Source organism: Achroia grisella, unplaced genomic scaffold (genome assembly GCF_030625045.1).
Source record: "Achroia grisella isolate CSIRO2021 unplaced genomic scaffold, CSIRO_AGI_Agris_v1 utg794, whole genome shotgun sequence".
NCBI classification, from domain to species: Eukaryota; Metazoa; Arthropoda; class Insecta; order Lepidoptera; family Pyralidae; genus Achroia; species Achroia grisella.
Window position 1 is genome coordinate 3,036,568 of NW_026713026.1, and position 19,457 is coordinate 3,056,024.

The window sequence follows — 19,457 nt, forward strand, 5'->3', positions numbered from 1 at the left end:
CTCTATACACCATAGCTTATTCAGAAACATAAAGGAAGTGTCATGTATTGTATTACAGTGTTATGATCTCGTAAATATAATTTGATATATCATTATAAGATAACAGAGAGTATATAAATAATAAGTTAATATAGTAAATAAATAATTAACTAACTATCAAGGACATCCCTCTTTACCAAAAATTATATAATTTCAGTACTAATATTATAAACTAGCTGTAATCTGCGACTTCGTCCGCGTAAGATATGACCTTTTTTTATTTAAAACATATTATTTCTGTAATAAAAGTAGCTTAAGTTGCTCATTATGACATCAGAAAGAAAATCGGCGCAGCCGTTTCAGAGAACAAAGGAGAATAAACACACATACAGACACAATAATTTATAAGTACAGCATATACTTTCATATGCATTTAGTAACATTCTTATTGAATAGCGTAGAAAATCTATCCAAATAAACTTGAATAGGCTAAGCAAAAGCAGTTTGTACTTTGGCATTTCAAAATGTTCTCACCCTCGCATATACGTGACGTCCTCCGGCATCATATGGAACACGTTGTGCGGCAGGCACGTTTGGCAGAAGTCGTACACGAGCCTCAGGTTGTGGAGACAGTCTTGTATGGAGGCCATGCGGCCCACGCGGACGGCGGAGCGAGGCAGCGCGTCCGGACAGTAGAATGACGTCAGCGCCGCCAGCGCAGTGCCGTCGCACAACTCCTGCAGGCTTTTCACCATTGGCACCTGCGATCCTGTCTCCTGGAAAATATAATAAACCCCACATATACATTTATTCATATTTATAGTTTTATATTTAGCAGTGGTCGTCGAATTGACGAAATTCGACCATAATTACTTATAATTTTGAACATTCGAACAGGTTCTATTGCCAAGAAACTACACTTCTATCTACATCGTGTGTGTGTGTGTCAAATACATGGTAGTGTGTGTAGTGTTTTTTTATTGTTTTAATGTATTATTTTAAAAAAAGTATTAGAATTTTGCACTTCTTCTCTATATACACTATAAGTGTGCGAAATTTCATCAGTCCGCGCAATTTTCATATAACGGGGTACAAAGGTTTTGATTCACGTATTAATTATAATGATAATTTGTTCGGATGAATTTGTTATACAAAAATATTAATCTATCTTTGATAAAATAAAATACAATATTTTTATAATGTGGTTTTCTATAGATAATATTATAAAACATTTAAGTCGGTCAGCAATTTTTGGTTTCATCCGTCACAAACAAAACATCAAATCTATCCTTTTTATAATATTAGTATAGATGAGAGAATCTTGTCTCAGGCTATCTATTTAAGACGGTCATGATATTTTCCATATCCTTAAGGAACCTTCATGAATAGGCCATAGATTAAGTTACCGTTGCAATAATAAGAATATAAATAAGCATACATTTAAGCTGTTGTCCTAGACATACAAATGATACGTAAAAGCTGATGCCTAAAAGTATTTTAAAAGAGGTGTTTAAGTTGTACTAAACTTAAACACTTTTTTTTAAATACTTTTTACAGACTAAACTGAAGAAATATTCATGAATAGAAATGTTTATGTATTTGAACTTGAATATAATAGTCACAACAAACCTCGGCTTTGTTGAGCGCAGCGCAGGCGGCGTTGATCCAACACAAGAGGCCGTCTTCATGTGGAATGTTGGAGCTGCCAGGTAGAGGTTGGCTGGTACCGAACCGCTGCGCCGCAGCCGACACCCGGTCCAGAGTCACCACTTCCCGCGCGTACAGCACCATCAGTGCTTCTATCACAGCCATGTGAGCAGTCTGCAATAATAGATTAGGTCATCAGGACTTGATTAGCTTGTAGGATAGATGTTTATGTAATTGTAATGACAAACAAACTGACAGCGCATCGCATGGTAAGCGATGATAAACGTCGCCTACATACATACATGAACAGCACTACGACATCATGTTAGAATTTATACTTGTGATACTACTCATACTGTGCCATTGCAGGACTAAGAAGTCATGTCTTATGTCCTGTAATTTCACTGCCTAATCGGACTCTAAAATCGAAACACAGCAAAATTTGCCACTGAAATAGACAAAACTAATGTCCACACGCAGTCGACTATTTACATGAATGATGATGGAGTGGCGTTCACGACTCAATAGCGTAAACGCTGGCGGTCCACGATGCCAATGGCTGTTGCTAAAGGTGATGGTGCCAAGACCTCATCATAATGTTTGTGAACTATATAAAAATATTTGAGATGTATCCGTAAATAGAATATTAAATTAATTGTGAGCTACTAATTATTTAATAAGTAAAAAAGCTATATTAAACTATTAGGCAATCTGATTCTTAGTCAATTGACGTGTTATGACATTATGCTAGTAGTGCATGTTACATCCTAGGAATTGTGCCCATAACCCGCTAATTAAAGATCCTGTACTGCATTAATACGAGTACAAGAGTTAAACAGTATAGTGAATTTTACACTCATTATTTTAGTTTATATCCATCCTATTACGAATAAGTAATGTGGTCATTTGGACCAAGACTTCGGATACTCACCATTTTGAGAGGGTTAGTCTGAATAAGAACAGTCTCCGTGAGCGCACAGTCCGGTGGGTCTGGCACGTGGACGCCCTTCCTCGCGAGTGTTTGCAATATGTTCCAATGGTTGAGGCTATGGTAGTTGGGGTCCGAGTACATGTTGGCGAGCGCTAGGCAGTACAGCTCCGCGTTAGCTAGACCGCCAACAATGGGCGGTTTTAGATGCTCCTGGTCCTGCAAATAGAAACATCAAATAAGTAATCTACACTAAAAATCTATTTCTGTATTAAACAAATAATATGCAACTTCATAAAGAAAGCAAGAAGAACCTGCAAGAAGTATCACGGCAATTAGATCTGTCTCACCTATATTTGCCACCAAGCAGGTGTTTAGTAGATATAGGTACGCTAAGTTTTGAATTGAACGTTGATACTTGTAGATGATAATTAAATTTCAGGACGGGGAAATATGACATAGTGCACAGAAATAGTAATCATAGGTGGTATCACAATTGCTGTTTATTTATTTAAATTTTAATGCACAAATACAATATATAAATGTATATATGGCAAACTTAACACCTAAGGGCATTCTCTACCAGTCAACCATAAGGCAAACTGAGAAGTTAGTAAGCGGCGCATTATAGTACAAAAACACTTTCGTGCTAACTTTACAATAATACATATTATTAGACATATTTACATATGATACAAATATATATATATATATATATGTTTATGTGTTACATATAGGCGCCATTTGTCACTTTCTGAGTATGTCCTTGTATATTTGTTCTACCAGTTATACAAGTAAATATCATGAAAATTACCCCTAGCCTAAATCAGATTTCTTTGGTTTCTGGACGACATAATTGTACATAAACACCTAAGTGGAGTATTCATCATATAAACGATGAAACAATTTCGAAGTCACCCAACAACAAGTTTATCACGAAACCCAGCTCTGGAAGTTAAGTACTAAGAAACTATTCTGCATATTAGACGACGACGACGACCTACAATTTAATCAAGTAAGTATATCAAGCAAACTTCTGTTTTACAATATCTTACGATATTATGTGTCTTACTGATGTAGACATTAATTTTATTAAGTGTAATACTTAATAAAATTAAAGTAAAGATACTTGTAACTTATCCATCAACTTAAAGTGGTTTTTGCTACTTAGGTTACTACTTAATAACATTCTTTTAAAAAAATTAAGAGTCTAAACCTTATTTATTTTTAACTCTTCAGAATATTTTACTAGAAAATTATATAAATAAATATAAATATGCGACGCTGCGGTAAGCAGTTTATCAGAAACAGAAAATGGTTGATAATAGTGCTATAGAATAATGTACGAGCATACACTAAACGTCAATAACATTATTTATACGACTTATACACGCCACATTTCAAGCAGCTAAAGAATTCATATTCTTCAAATTAATTAACCTAATTATATTAAATTACGTTAAAAAAGACGATATTGTCAATTAGACTGCATCGTTTGTATGTCATTTTATTCAATAATTCTAGAATCGATTTTCATATCTTTTTTGCAATCTACTTGACTTACTCCTGCGTAGAAATAGTAACTTTCATGTAATCATTAACTTACATGTTCGTTCATTCATTCATTATTTTAAGGTAACATGTCTGTAAAAATATTACGAAATCTGTCTAAATAATTCGATATACGAGAGAGACTGACCTACTAAATATTATCTGAATACACCCTTTAAAAGCTGTCATCAGTTTCATATATCAGGGAGGGAATTAGCAATGCGGACAATGTTTAATATTCCGAGAGGAATCTAGATCAATGTTAGGTCGCGACCCATTTCAAGAGAGCTTCTACGTAAGCCTCTTATCTTAAGGTATCATTTTAATCTCTGAGATGTATAAGAATCGGTTAATGATGCAAGTTAGGTATATAAACCTACTATCTATACATTTTTTGGTAATCTATCGACTAACATAATTAAAAGGTATTAATAGATAATATTAAGAAAGATTTTAAAAAAGTACATTAAACATATAATTCAATATAAATACAATTTATATTTATTCCAATAAACTAAATATATAGGATATCTTTTTTTTTTAATCTACGGCCTATTCAGGGTATGCAGAAGTTTAATGTGCACAAGAAAGGATGGACAAAAAAGAATTAGCAATTCCTACGAGTATCTATCATTTAGATCCACAGGCCTACTCTAAAGACTAATCTCAATATTCACCTAGATTATCTAGCATTTACCGTTAAATAGGTCGTATGCTTGTTGGACACCATCGTGAAAAAAGCAATTTCAATTTTATTCATTTTTGTACTGTTCATTTGAAACGTAATTCAGACTAAACCGAATAAATGAATAATAGTGTCAGTTATTTCTTACATTACTCACGAAATATGGAATTAATATGTTGCTAGTATAAAAAAAGGTGCCAAACGCAAACGCACGTCATTAAATCGGATTTAGCTTGTAGAGTAAACACGCTGTTCAATCATACTATTACTGAAAAAGGGATCTTTTGATTAATTAAACATCCACTACTGTATGGGCATATAAAAACTGAGTAATTTTAACTCAGATTCAACGTCTGAAGCGCATCACTTGTAATGGATAAACTGCTGGTAAAACAATATTATTAAATTAGGAGTGAACATTGCGTGATGTCTGTTCTGTGACATTGAAATTGGACTAGCCCCGGCGGGTGTGGTCAGACTGGCATAATCGCTATTGTGACGTCACTCGATATTTTTCAACACCCCAATATAGCCCTCCAACAAATGTATAATCTTGTGGTATAGTTACAAACTAAATATTTTTTTATTGATGATAATGGAATGGTTTACGCTGACGGGGAACCAGTGGAGGATGACAGAATGAGCATGAGTCAGGTCAATTAGACCACCGTCACATATTCACCAGGAATTTAACATGATGGTTTCCAGCAGAAACCGTGTGAAGCTGAGATGGTTCATGTCTAGCAACGTGGTTATCAGTTCATATTACAAACAATCCCCTGAACTAAAATAACAAGACGTCGAATTACAAAAAGAAGAAATTACAAGAATTCGAAGAGCAATACACGTATTTTGTTTATCTTGATTTTAATGACTTAAAAATGGAGATCTTCTCTAACTTATAATTTAAGTGTTAAAAGAAAACTAATGCTTGAATGATTTATTTCGATGGTATTGTTCTTATTTATATTCTTTAAATTAGAGTCAAATTATTCGGACGTATTATTGGATAGTTTGGGTTATTTGGGATGATTCATAGTTCATAGCATTGTATTGTATGTTAGAGTCTAAAAGTGAGACAATGGACTGATGACAATTTAAAAAAGACTAGTACTCAAACTCGCCCAGTGGTATAAATTTGACCATATTCGGTAAGACTATAGACAAATAATATTAAAGACAAACAATATTAATCTATTCTCAATTTGAGAACATACTTTAACAATAAACAAAAAGTATGTATGCATATATATAAAGCACGTGTATGTAATGTTTTTTTTTGTTATTGATTTAATATATTTTTTGCATTTTTGCAAACATCAAATCACACATTGACTTTATGGCTGTGGCAATTTAATATTTTTTTTTAGTTACAGCACACAAGCATGCATAACGTACAATTAATTAACACCGGTAGTACCACATGAACGGGTAATACTTTTTACGTGTTATTACTACAAAAAAGAGATTGGAAAATGACTTTATAATTTGTAGTGCTTTGTGAAAAAACACACATTTCAATACTTGATTATAATCAATGATTAGTGTGTTGTAGTATTAATTAAATTGTAATCATAGCTACGTCAATGTATAAGACTTATATTATTTATTTATATTAACTCCAAAAACAACTAATTCTGTCTTAAAGACTGATTTGTTAACCTACTGTCAAAATTGCTGAATTCAGAAATATGTTTCTTTTTTATCGCCATTTAGGTCTTCTTTGCATGGTCAGCAGATTTATTTATTAATTACTAGCTACCCGCATGGGCTTTGCATGGGTATACATGTATTATACTTATAAACGTTCCTCTAAAATCACTCTGTCTATTGCAAAAAATTGTACAAAATTTCGTTCCGTAGTTTAAAAGATCTAAGCGAACAGATAGCGGAAGCAACTTCGTTTTATACTGAGCTTAGGCAGAGTAAGGCGTATATAACAAATAGGCCAATCTGACTCACAGATCTCTCAATGTCAAAACTACAGGTCGTAAATAAATTAGGTTTAGGCATTCCAAAGAGATTTCTAGATATTATAAAAATAACGATTATATATTGTAGTGTTTTAGTCACGATAAAGACATTCGAGTGTTTTTGTGTATGTGTCGGATACACTTTCTGAAAGGATGTTTGTCACAAAATGAAACCAATATACAGGCGGATTTAAAAAATAACGTATCAAATTACAAGACGAAGATAATACAAAATTAATACAGTAGTCACACTCTCAAATAAAGTTCGCTAAAATTAGCACCTGAGTATTTCTTCCGGATGTACAACATAATACTTTACTTGTTATTATAATATTCAATTCGAAGGATTAAGAGGCCAGTAAGTAAACATACATAAAAACTGGTTTAGTTACAAAATCAAGCATTACGACATAATATTACCATCTCATTGACCATGGAACACCAAATGACACCAACACAACATGTGAAATATGAACATTAACGCGTGTCCCCGTTTGCTCTCACATTTGGTCTGGTCTACTTATTTCCAAACAAACTGTATGCATACCCATATTATCTTAAAAAACACAGATTTACAATAGATTGATAGAAAATTATTTATTTAAATGAACTTCAATTTAAGCATTTTTTGAAATGAATCATACGTTATCTTTACATATTATAAAACAAAGTTGCCGCCGCTGTCTGTTCATTTATATCTTTTAAATTACCCAACGGATTTTAATTCAGCAATAAGTAGAGTAATTCAAGAGGAAGATTTATATGTACGTAAAATATGCGTGTTATAGGATAGTACAAGCCGAGAAAATATTGTAATGCATCGCTAGTGTAATATAAAATTTGTGCTCACATTTAAATTAAGTATTTAAGTTACTACTGTAAGATTGTTTACAGTAGTTATATGGCTTAAATTAGAATAATATTACGTTATACATTTAAGTATTTTGACACTGGTACCTAAAATATAGATTTAATACCAATCATAAAGAAATTTTTCATTAGTAGGTATATAATTTTTATCATCTACGATTTCCGACTGGATGGTTGTTTATTCTAGGCGTTCATTTCTTTCCAGTTCCTTTTTTCACTCTAGTTAATGTTACAGACAGATATAAAGTAGTAGAAATAAACAATCCTCAAAGTAAGTAACAATACCGACATAACCAGAAACAAAATATATACATCCGTTTTCTAAATGAAGAAATTGATTAATGCAGTCATGTACCTTTTCAAACAAGAATACACTCTATGTGTATACATAATGAATCTTGACATAAACAAACAAACATTAATAGTGAATGGATATTCTATATGGCACATTTTTGTTTGGGCAATGACACTTGTGACGAGAAAACTAAGAAATCATTACCATACAATTTCACGTGTGCCACTGTTTCGCTATAGTCATTTGCTTTTAGCGCAGTTTCACCAAATTATCAACAATTACCATTTTTTGTCAACTGATACAATGTTAGACATAAAATAAAGAGGTCGGCAACAGTTGAAATAACTATCAGAGCTGCCAAATTATAATAATAGCTTACCAAGACCACCTGTAAAAGGTTACTTTCCAAAAGACCTAGATGTTTGGTCAATAGTCAGAAAAACTAGGACAACACAAATAATATTAATAAATCACGTGAATTTACACAGCGCCATCTAGTCCCAAGTTAAACAGAGCTTATATTTTGGGTACTAGACAACTGATATAAATAACGTTTTTGTAAATACATATATATTACACATAGAAAACACCCTGATCAATACAATCATAGCAATGAACACAAATAAATTTGCATTGCGTCGTGCAAAGTATCGAACCCGCAACAAGGTTAAGGGGGTGTGCTAAACCACTAGACTATCGAGGTTCTCTATTACATGGTATGGTTTGTGAATAAAAACTCTCCGAGAGAGAGTGGAATTTCATACAAACCTAAAGTAAATGTGTCCTATAATATTGACTTAAATATTTATTTACTCATGTACAATAAGGTCAACACAAAATAATGTTAGCAATGGTTACACGAGCCGAGATTCTCGTAGACATATGCAGTGCATGTATACCGTGACCAGACCTCCCGTTTTAAACGAGAATGTCCCTTTTTATAATTTCGAGTCTTTGTGTCTCAAAATTGTCCCAAAAATGTTTTCTGAAACATCGCGAAAATTTGTGTAGTCGAGCGGGCCGGTTGTGATGTTGATAATTAAGATAAATATAAAAAATGTGCTAAGAGTTTCAGTCTTACTTAAAAGCTTCACTAGCTATATTAAAACAAATTTGTTCATCCGATATTACTCAGTAACTTCTGAGTAAATACCTTTAAGAAATTGTTTCTTTTATTGACTATCTATTAATTGACATAAATAAACTAATGCATGGTTTTGAGTCAAAGAATAAATGGTCACATTATGCATGTGTCAAAACAATGCAACAAAACAAGGCGATGCATTACATGGCGTCTACCGTCTCGACGCGTGTCAAGGAGAAAGGCGCCGCCGCGCCGGCTTGTGCTTCCCGCACTTTTCTTATTCTCAGACATTCGCAGTTACACTTGTTTATTTATATTTAAATCACAACTGACGTATACAGTACTAAATTAATTATTTGATACAAATTTCATACAAAGGCAACTTAACTTGACTATTAGTAAAATAAAAACAAATGACAGTACTGAGACTGAGCATAGTAAATGAAATGTATAAGCCAATCACATTTTCTTTATGTTTTTGATACTATTTTCTATTTTGTTAAGTCTGATATTTCAATAAAAGTAAATATCATTTTTCTATAAAAAAATCAGTATGTTTATAGTTTTTTTTAGTTTTATAACCTATGTGTATACAACATTTTTTGTAATCGTACATTTTAGGAAACTTTATTATCCTATTCGGGGAAATCAGAACAATGATTATTTAAGTAATAATACTAGTTTGTTTTAGCAACTACAGAAGGTAATTATAGATAATTTTTATGAATGATGATACGAGTATAATGGGGCGCTAACGGTATACGCTGGAGGGGCGCCAAGGGAGGATGATAGAGTGCATGAAGTTCAGTTAGTTAAGCTATTGTGGCCAATTCACTAAGGGCTTAACGACAATGGATTACAAGTGACAAGGTAAACCAAGGGGGTGGAACTTGCAGTAGTAGGGGTCATTAATTACCATTACTAGCTATGCCTTGCCCCGAGCAATAGACTACTAGATCGCCCACGGTTTCAGCCGCTTGAAATTTATAGCCTCTATGTTATTCTTATGTAAAAGCTATATTACTGTAAAGTTTCATCAAAACCCGGTCAGTAGTGCTTGCATGAAAGAGTAACAAACATCCATCCACACTCACAAACGTTCGCGTTTATAATACTAATAATAAGATTAAAGCATTTAAATACAATAATAAAACAAAAGCTGCGTGCAGTAAACAGATTTTTCTACTAGATGAGGGAATGAATCACGATACCGAGATACTGTAGGTACCACATTATCTTTTATAAGTTGAGTCAGAACGATATATAACAATGGTACCGTTGACTCATTGATCGAAAGCTTACGGTTGAAAGCGATAAAAACGTGAGAAAATCATTGAGTGACTATTTAACAGAGAATATAGGTAATACTCGGAATTTTTTTCTATACTTTCTATACCCAAATTATATCAGCCATGAGCTTTTGGAACCAGTAATAATACGTAAGACGAGTTATGAACTTAGATGAAGAAACAGAAACGTGTAGAAGAAATAGGTCGCTTATGAACTAGTTTCACTCTGTCTATACGACATAAAGACAAAACCAATAAATAACTAAGTTAACTTCTATTAATGAGTAAAAACAAAATGCATATTACTAAGTAATGACAAAAAGTTTTTTGCCAGTTTTTCTAGACTGGATCTAGACACTAAACTAAACGACAGTAAAAATATTATTAATATAATAAATTTGACTTGCATAACTGACTAAAAACCTATATAATTAAATGATATTTGAATTTAGAATTACTGTCAGATGTAAAAACGAGCTGAGTCATCGGTCGACTGCGAAAAGAACAAAAGATCACCGTTTCCCAAAGGCGGAAACGACATTAGCTATTTTTATGAAGCGCCTATACTATATTTTGTTTCGATTTGAAACTACCGAATTTGACATTTCCAACCTTATGTCCGTGACATTGGAACTATAACTGTTTATGTAAACAAATTTCAAAAGCACGTTTAGAAATATGCTGTAGGTGCCGTCCGAAGAAATTTACATTCATTAGGAGTTATTTCCATCGTGGAAAACGATTTGAGACAGCTCCGACCGAGCAGAACACTACAGGTTATAAGATTTCAAAGGGATTCAAGATGTTGATATTTATAAATGATATATTATCTCGTTAACTACTTCCCGGGATATAAATTGACTATGTACCTATTTTTGTCTGTGAATGAATCGTAAGAAAATAATATATCTTATCGATTAAGGAATTCACTTGATGAAACTTGATTTATTTATGGTAAATAATTGTAAATGGTAATCGTTGTCTATGTACATGAACAGCATCACGGACATCACATTATTTTGTGACCTTGGCACCACTGATAATTTGCCACTCCGGAGGACTCTTGGTCTGGTCATGTTTCCATACCCTGTAATTTCACTGCCTTATAGTCTTACTGCCTCATTTGCTCATCAACCCAAACACTGCTTACAAGTGTATTACGGTGACATATGGCAATGAAAAAAAGCATTTCGCCTTAATTCTCAAGAAAGCATTTCGCCTTAATTCTCAAGATTGAGAGAAGGAAATTAACAGAAATGTGGATTAATAATCCCATTGCTAGCAATGTACCATATCAGGTTGACTTCCACGCGGTTTCCCCTGGAAATCATCATGTTAAGTTCTTGGTGAATTTGCCACGATGGACTAACTGACTTGACTTTATGCCCATACTATTATCTTCCACTAGTGCCCCGCCAGCATGTACCGTTAGTGCAACTGCCTTGCAAAATTTTCCATTATAAATATAAATTTTCAAGATTGACCACGCTTATAGTACTGCCAACCAATGTGTTTTGTGATGTCCGGGGTGCTGTTCATGTACATTACCACTTTCCATCTGGTGGGTCATTATGGTTTCTCACATTCCAGTTATAAAAAAATTCACACTTATTAACGATTTAATAATAACAGTTCTGGTTATTCACCCTACTTATTTGAAACGACATAAGAGAAATAACCTCAGCGACCTCTGCAGTGTATAGGATACTTCAGTCATGTTTACCTATACAGTACTGAGTCTGGTAGAATATCTATGTATCCCATCAAAAACATAAATGTGAAATGATAGCCGAGTTTAATATTATGATATATACCTTGATTGTTGACTTCTACGACAAAAGAGATGAGATCTAAATGGGTGCCAAGTTCAATGGTCTGTCCTGAAATGTATTTATAACAATATAAAATATCATTTCTTCTTATAACTTAGGATAATATACTGTAGCCTAAGTTTTTTCCTTTATATTCACCTAATTACCTACCTGCATGCCAAATTTGAACTTCCTAGGTCATCTGGAAGTGGGTTATAATTTTGATCTATAGTTGATCAGTGATAAAAATGACGATTTTTGGACATTAATATCTAAATAACCGTTTGAGATATGTTTATGAAATTTGGAACACATATTTATCTCGCAAGTCTCAATATATGAACCAAATTTGACAGGTTTGTGTGAAAGAGTTTATGAGTTATGAGGGGGTCAAAAGTGGCTCCAAATGGTTCGTGTAAATATACACACGGTGCTGCTTGCCAGTTTACTTGAAACTCGGCTTTGACACGCTACCGCGTGTCTAGATATATGCGACATGGAGCCCTTACTTCTATACACGGAAACAATAGAATTAACATACAATAGTTGAGGTTGCGTTTTAATTTATTACTTTAAATTTATATGTTGTATTAAACTAATAATTATTTCAGAAGTATTTAGAATAAATATTAATAAGAAACAAGTATATCTACATTCCTATTAATTCCGCCTTTTGTATCATCTAATTTTAAATCATCGTCTACAAAGCCATACTAATATTATAAATGTAAGTGTGTCTGTACGTTACATTTTCACGACAAAAATAAATTTAGCCATTTAGGCTAAAATTAACGAGATTTGATACGAAGACAGACATCTATATACATCTTTATATAGGATAAAACAAAGTAGCTCCCGCAAGAAAAGGTGTCTGTGCGTTAGATCTTTTAAACTAATCAACGGATTTTAATGTAGTTTTCATCAATCGGTAGAGTAATTCAAGAGGAAGGTTTATATATACATGTCACTCGTGCAAAGCGGGGTTAGTAGCTAGTATTATCTATATGGAAATATGTGTACCAGCGTGAACACAACCTGCCAGTCAATATCCGTGCTAAACAGGTTTCGATGACATGATTTATTTCGTGTAGGGACAGCTGTCATTCTAACATATGAGAAACTACTTTTGCACTTATATGGGAAAAATGAAAGTTATGTCCTCAAATCCATACTACTATTATACTGGCGATGAACCCCGACTTAGCACTATTGCAATTGTAGGAATCTCTATTTTTATCTCTCGAAGAAGAAAGATGTATGTAATGAAAATGAAATAATTTTTAATAAGTATATCGTAAATACAGAACGTTTTTATATATTTAATAATAAATAAATAAAATAAATTACTGTATCGTATCTCTCATACACGTAATAGTAATGCGTAATAACAACAGTGAACAAGATAAATAAGGAAATCAAGGAGCGGAAACGAAACTAAAATCATATTTTGTATGTAGCGTTTCCAATAATCGTACCTATGATATAATTGTGAATTTCTAAGTACTTTACCCAACTAATATGACATATTATTAATATAACTAAGTTATATAGGATGTAATATTTGGATAAGAATATATTTTTTTTATAATTTAAGTGCTACGCTCTTGTCGGTGGAGCTTTTGCGATATATTTTTTTATATATATTACAATATTTATTTACCTAATACAAATAGAAGTGACCTATAACTAAATAACCGCAATACAAATTCTTATCAAGACGTAGATTGAGCCAAGAGGGAATAAAGAACTCGGTTAATGCCTTTAAAACAAATAATACAATCTCATATCAATCTCATAAATTGTTATTTTGATTGTGTGAATGTAATTTGATTTTGTAAATAAATACTGATAAGATAAAAATAGATTCTAGGTCAAAGATATAATTTGGAATTATTATACTACCAAATCAAAGATACAATTTGAAATTATTATGCCACTAACTGGTCCTTTGGGACTGTACTTTTGTAAAGTGAATTTGCTCGTTTGTATGCTTTTACAGCCAATCACAATAGTATATACTATAAATAGTATAGAATACGTGAGAGAAAAACATAGCTTATACATTTTTTCTATCTATATCACGTTTACGGAAATAAAGTTGAAGAAGTACTATTAATCAAATTAAGGTGACAAATTTTAGGAACCCATCATTCTCCAACCGACATTTAAAGACCTCTTAAAAAAAAACTAATGTATTTCACAGTGGACGCAGCTCTAAACAATAACAAAAGGTTCTTTGGAATTCTATTTTCGTTTGTACCAAATTGATATATCCTTTTGTTGCAAAAATTTATATTTGCACATTCTTCCTTGAACTACATCTACTTCGAATTTAATTAATATATGTAAAGACGCAAAAATTAATGCTCAGACGAGAACTACGTCTTCTAGTAATCGAATAACGTATAGCAATTAAGTATATTGCATATAACTTTAGCATAATCAACTCATTATATACGAACTTACATCATAAGAATCGAAACATTTATTTGGTCCTCTCCAGACGCGGGTTCATTTATGTTAAATGTAAAATATGTATTTTCTTTTCATGTATATTAATGTACACAATACGTGTTACATTTTAATCAATTTAGTATTTGAATTACTGATAATAATTTCTATATATATATAGAAAATATTTACTCAAACGGTGCAGCGAATCACAATACGCGGTACTGTATAACTACATACCTATTAGAACATTATAAATAATGTAAACAGCATGTTTGCACTCTGTGAGAATGAGGTTATTGCAGACACCATAACATGCTGACCTATATTGCATTACTTCCAATACTATTACTGGAAATAGCAAATGACTGATTATGTATTTATTTGGAACGATCCCCCAGATACATTAATAGAATCATGAACGTGACTGCCTTAACAACACATATACTACGCTTTGCCATTTCTAATGTCTTATAGTCACCAATAATGGAAAAGCTTAAGAGTTTTACTTCTGTGCCCTAAAATTTCACTAGATACCATATCTCATTAGTGCATCATTTATAATTAGTGCAATAGAAGTATTCACATAAAGGACTATACATAAAGTCGCCCTCTTGTAAAGAACTAAAGTGTATTTATAATGGGTTCATTTTTGCGGTTATATTAACTACTCTTTCTACTACATATGATTTTAGTCAACAGAGCGAGACAACGTATATATGATTACTTCATATCAGAAATAAAAACAGCTCAGCTGTTAACACTACTACCGTTTCTATAAATTTAAACAAGTGACTTCAGTGAGTCCCACAATTCAATAATAATTTCAAAATCCAACACAATGAACAATGGAATGATCCAATCACTACGAATTGAAATGCAACGTAAGTAACAAAACAGATTTTATCGAATTACTAACTGCAAGTGGCTGAAATCAAGCACATCTCTTTATAGTTTCTATAACAGAATTTGAAGTCAAACACTCACTTTCATTCTCCTCCATTTCTGTAGCATCCTAGTAAAGACTACACACCCATATTTCGTAGTTTATGATTGTTGTACATACATTAAATCACATGATACGAACACTCCCAGAAGCCCATTCCTTACTAACGTTGTTCGCGTGACTATCACAACCAGCCACGATACTGTGGATAGGCGGATCGATACTGAAGAAGGTATGCCGGCTGAACTTCTGATATAACCAGTTTTCATTTCAAGGACAATGTGGTATAAATTAGGCTACTCTGAGCAAAGCTTTCGGAACGTATAAACTTAGTGATCTGAGCGTAGTGGCTCGATAAACACCATAACATATCAAAAATCAGTAATCCGTTCTATGCTACCAAAACCCCAGTATTCAGTATTAAAGAATTTTCTGAAACTTCTGCAAGTTCGGAAGCTTAAAGACTATATTGTATTGAATTACACAAAAAAAAATGAAAATTATTCCGTATTATCCCAATAGAATAAATTATCAAAAAAAAAAAAATAAGCGAAAATAAAAACATTCGTTTATTAACTTTATTGTTTTTAGTTAGAGCAATCAAGACCCTTAACTTCGAATCTTCTTTGATACATCTTAAATGTAACAACTAACAAGAATTTATAGGATAAGAAAGAACAACAAAATAAAAATACACTAGCTAGAGAAACGCTAGAAAAATAACGAGGACTTCGTATAACGCCTACAAAATTGGACAGCAGAGATAATACGTACACTAACAATGTTGCCCAAGTTTATTTTTTAGTTGAAAAGCTGTAACGAATTATATACAGAGCACATACAATTACCAACATTTATTGCAGTCGCACTATTTACTACGGCGTACACTACTTGGCTCGATGCCAATGTGTGCCAATTACAATCATTTAACTATTTCTTAATTCCAATAAATCTATTATAGGTGCATTAAGTAACTCCATCGAATGAAACCGATTGACCGCGCGGAGCATAATCGTTTAGCACGATAAGACACGGTTGCCCAATACCAATTGATTGATACGTAAATAAAGAGTTCTTATTCCGAAGATAAAATATCAGGCGAAGATAAATTATCAGACTGCTATTTCTATTAATTTACTTTGCGAATTATATTAATTTGCGTATGCGTTACGTTTATTACATATTTGTTGGTTATATTCTGTCAAATATTTGCGAGTCCGTTTTAGAATCTGGTACCTGAAAGCAAAACTATATTTTGATTGTTTTTTTAAGACATTCTCATTAAAAGTCGATATAGTGTTATTCATGAACAAAATTTGAAATCTCGTTAGAAACCCACTATAAAAAGAGATAACTTAATTAAAATACAATATACAGTTATAACAATGCAACAATTTAATTGAATATGAATATATAAAAATAATCCCATTATTCATCTAAATTTTTGAAAGTGCAAAGCAGAATACACTTACATTACGTTTAATCTTATGTTGTCCTAAATTTATAGTTTTAGATAGCATCACTTCCACATCGCTATTAGACAAGATTTCACTTTCAATTATTTAAATTTTTTAATATCATAGTAGCACTTTTTTTTAGTTTCAAAATTTATGTTCTTAAATTTACTATTAGATTTTAATAGTGTATAAGAGCCTGCAGACTCCTGGAAGGTTCTAGATCTAGATAGATAGGATATAGATGTATTCGTATACGTATGCCCTCCGACGGCCATGACAATTTTCTAAACAAATGTATCTCAAATTTTATTTTGAAAATAGAACCCTAATAAAATGTGTAGCCTACTGAATATATTATATGCTAATATTGTAGTAAAACTCCACCAGACCTAACCTAACATTATGCTAATAATATTTTCTAGAGAGAAGATAAATATTATAATGTTACACACACAACGGGATCATATTTTCCAAACACAGAAATCAGGTGATACTATAAATTAGTATAAAACGTAAGTCTATATTATATAGCATGACTCTCACACTCACAATTTTGAGTCCGGTACAGGTTTTATAACAACCAAAAATGTATTCGGAGTTTAAATTCCAGGAGTACCTATAGTAACGCCTTTTTAAGTATATCGATCAAATCTGAGTGGCTTACTAACGTATCTATTGTGCTACAGGCTACAAGTTGCAATACAAAAAAAAAATAGATAATACTATTATTGCGTTTCCTGCTTGACTCTATACGGTAAAGTATGAGCTCATATTATTATTGCAATTAGATTCCGTTTAACAAAACCAATGCACTTGAGTATATTACTGTGTACATTACATTACAAGCTATAAACCACAAATTAAACAAAAGATCTGAATCTCTGCATGAAAGATTTAATTTCGTGATCTCATTAAAAACGAATGAAATCAGTATTCGGTTAAAACGTTCTTGCATATCGCCTAGTTGAACGCAATTTTATCAATGAAACTACATATTCAAATGAAGTAACAATTGACGCTAAATAACACAACAAACAAATAGACGTTGGCGCAACAATAGTGAAAATAAACGTGAGAAGCGACCGAAGTGGAGGGGCGTGTAACATTCAGTTACTCCTCAAGCCTGGTACTCAGTTCAAATATTTCAGTACATTAAGTATCAAGTGGAGTTACATATTGTAACATATATTTACATTAAATATAATAATGTTCCGAATAATATCTGACAGTGCCAGTAACAAAGAAATTATGAGATAAACAAATGACTCTCGGTACCAACATGTCTTGCCAAGAAATAAAAATCATGTTTTAGAGTAAATTTTCTTTTAAAAAAACAATAAAGAAATACGTCATAGAAGGTAGTGAACGGGACAAAACACTACATGGATGTTAATTAATTTATTAAGAGTACGGTCACTCATTATTAGACGATAATTTCCATGTATAGATAGTATTTGTGCAATAAAGTTTCAAAAATTACTCGTTATAAAGAACTGATATTTACGGATATGAAATTTGCGTTTTTGCGGCGACCGGTAGCAAATCGTTCGGCACCGAGATTTCCTTTTCCGTCAGAAATAATATAAAACTTTCGAAGTATCAACATACTAAAAATAGAAAATAATCGTTAAGAAAAAGTTGACGATATGGTGCTGAGCCCAATAGGAGGAAATAAAAGCAATTGCTAACATGATTATTATTTTTGGACATCGTAATTCTGATAATACGGTCGCTCAGTTTCTATCTCACCAAGCAGGTGCCCTTACTTATACAGTATACAGGTTTAAACTAAACAAAAGAGCAGCTGCGTCCAGAGACATACAACAACGCATGCACTTAAATTCCGTCACTGACTTTTCAAACTGCCACACTGATATGTCAAACAAATTTTCGCATACACATACCTATGCAACGATAATAATAATTATATTTCATTGCAGGAAGTAGTATATTATATATCAAGTATAATATTAATAAAAAAAAATATCAACTTACCTCATGATCCCTATAAAAGGGCTCCTGAAGGTTCTCCGGGACCCTGTTGTTGAATGCCTTCGACAACAACCACTTGATCGACGCCCGCTGCTTTGACTGAAACAAAAAAAAACAAATATTTAATTTTTATTATGATAATAAATTATATCATCATACATCCTTATATACCTACACTCCTTATATACCTACTATATGTTACAGATGCAGTGTGGGATCGTGTAATAAAATATTGTTACGAGCAAGATATAATGCCAAAACAATTTAAGGAAAATTATATACATCCCAAACGCAATAAATACAACTTTACTTTTTAATAATTTTCTTTACTCGAGACATAAAGAAGAGAAATTGCACAGTAATATAAAGACACAAAACAATCCATGATAGTGCACATAATCTATCATTTTCATGGGTCTCACAATTTGAATGAAAGCAAATTAATAGATTGTGATAGAGAAAAACAATATCACAGAACGGTAGCTATCGTTATACCTCT

General features: G+C 32.4%; 1 protein-coding gene across 9 annotated transcripts in view; it reads right to left on the minus strand.

Annotated features, from left to right (window-relative positions):
• LOC131851673 (patronin) overlaps nt 1-19,457 on the minus strand; it is an 80,182-nt gene that overhangs the window by 38,169 nt on the left and 22,556 nt on the right. For all 9 annotated transcript variants that reach the window (XM_059202197.1, XM_059202198.1, XM_059202196.1 and 6 more), the window contains exons 2-5: nt 18,962-19,057; nt 2,558-2,773; nt 1,609-1,800; nt 514-755 (exon numbers count right to left, since the gene is read on the minus strand). In XM_059202197.1, the coding sequence (XP_059058180.1) occupies nt 514-755; nt 1,609-1,800; nt 2,558-2,773; nt 18,962-19,057 (746 nt within the window). The remainder of the gene's footprint in view (nt 1-513; nt 756-1,608; nt 1,801-2,557; nt 2,774-18,961; nt 19,058-19,457) is intronic.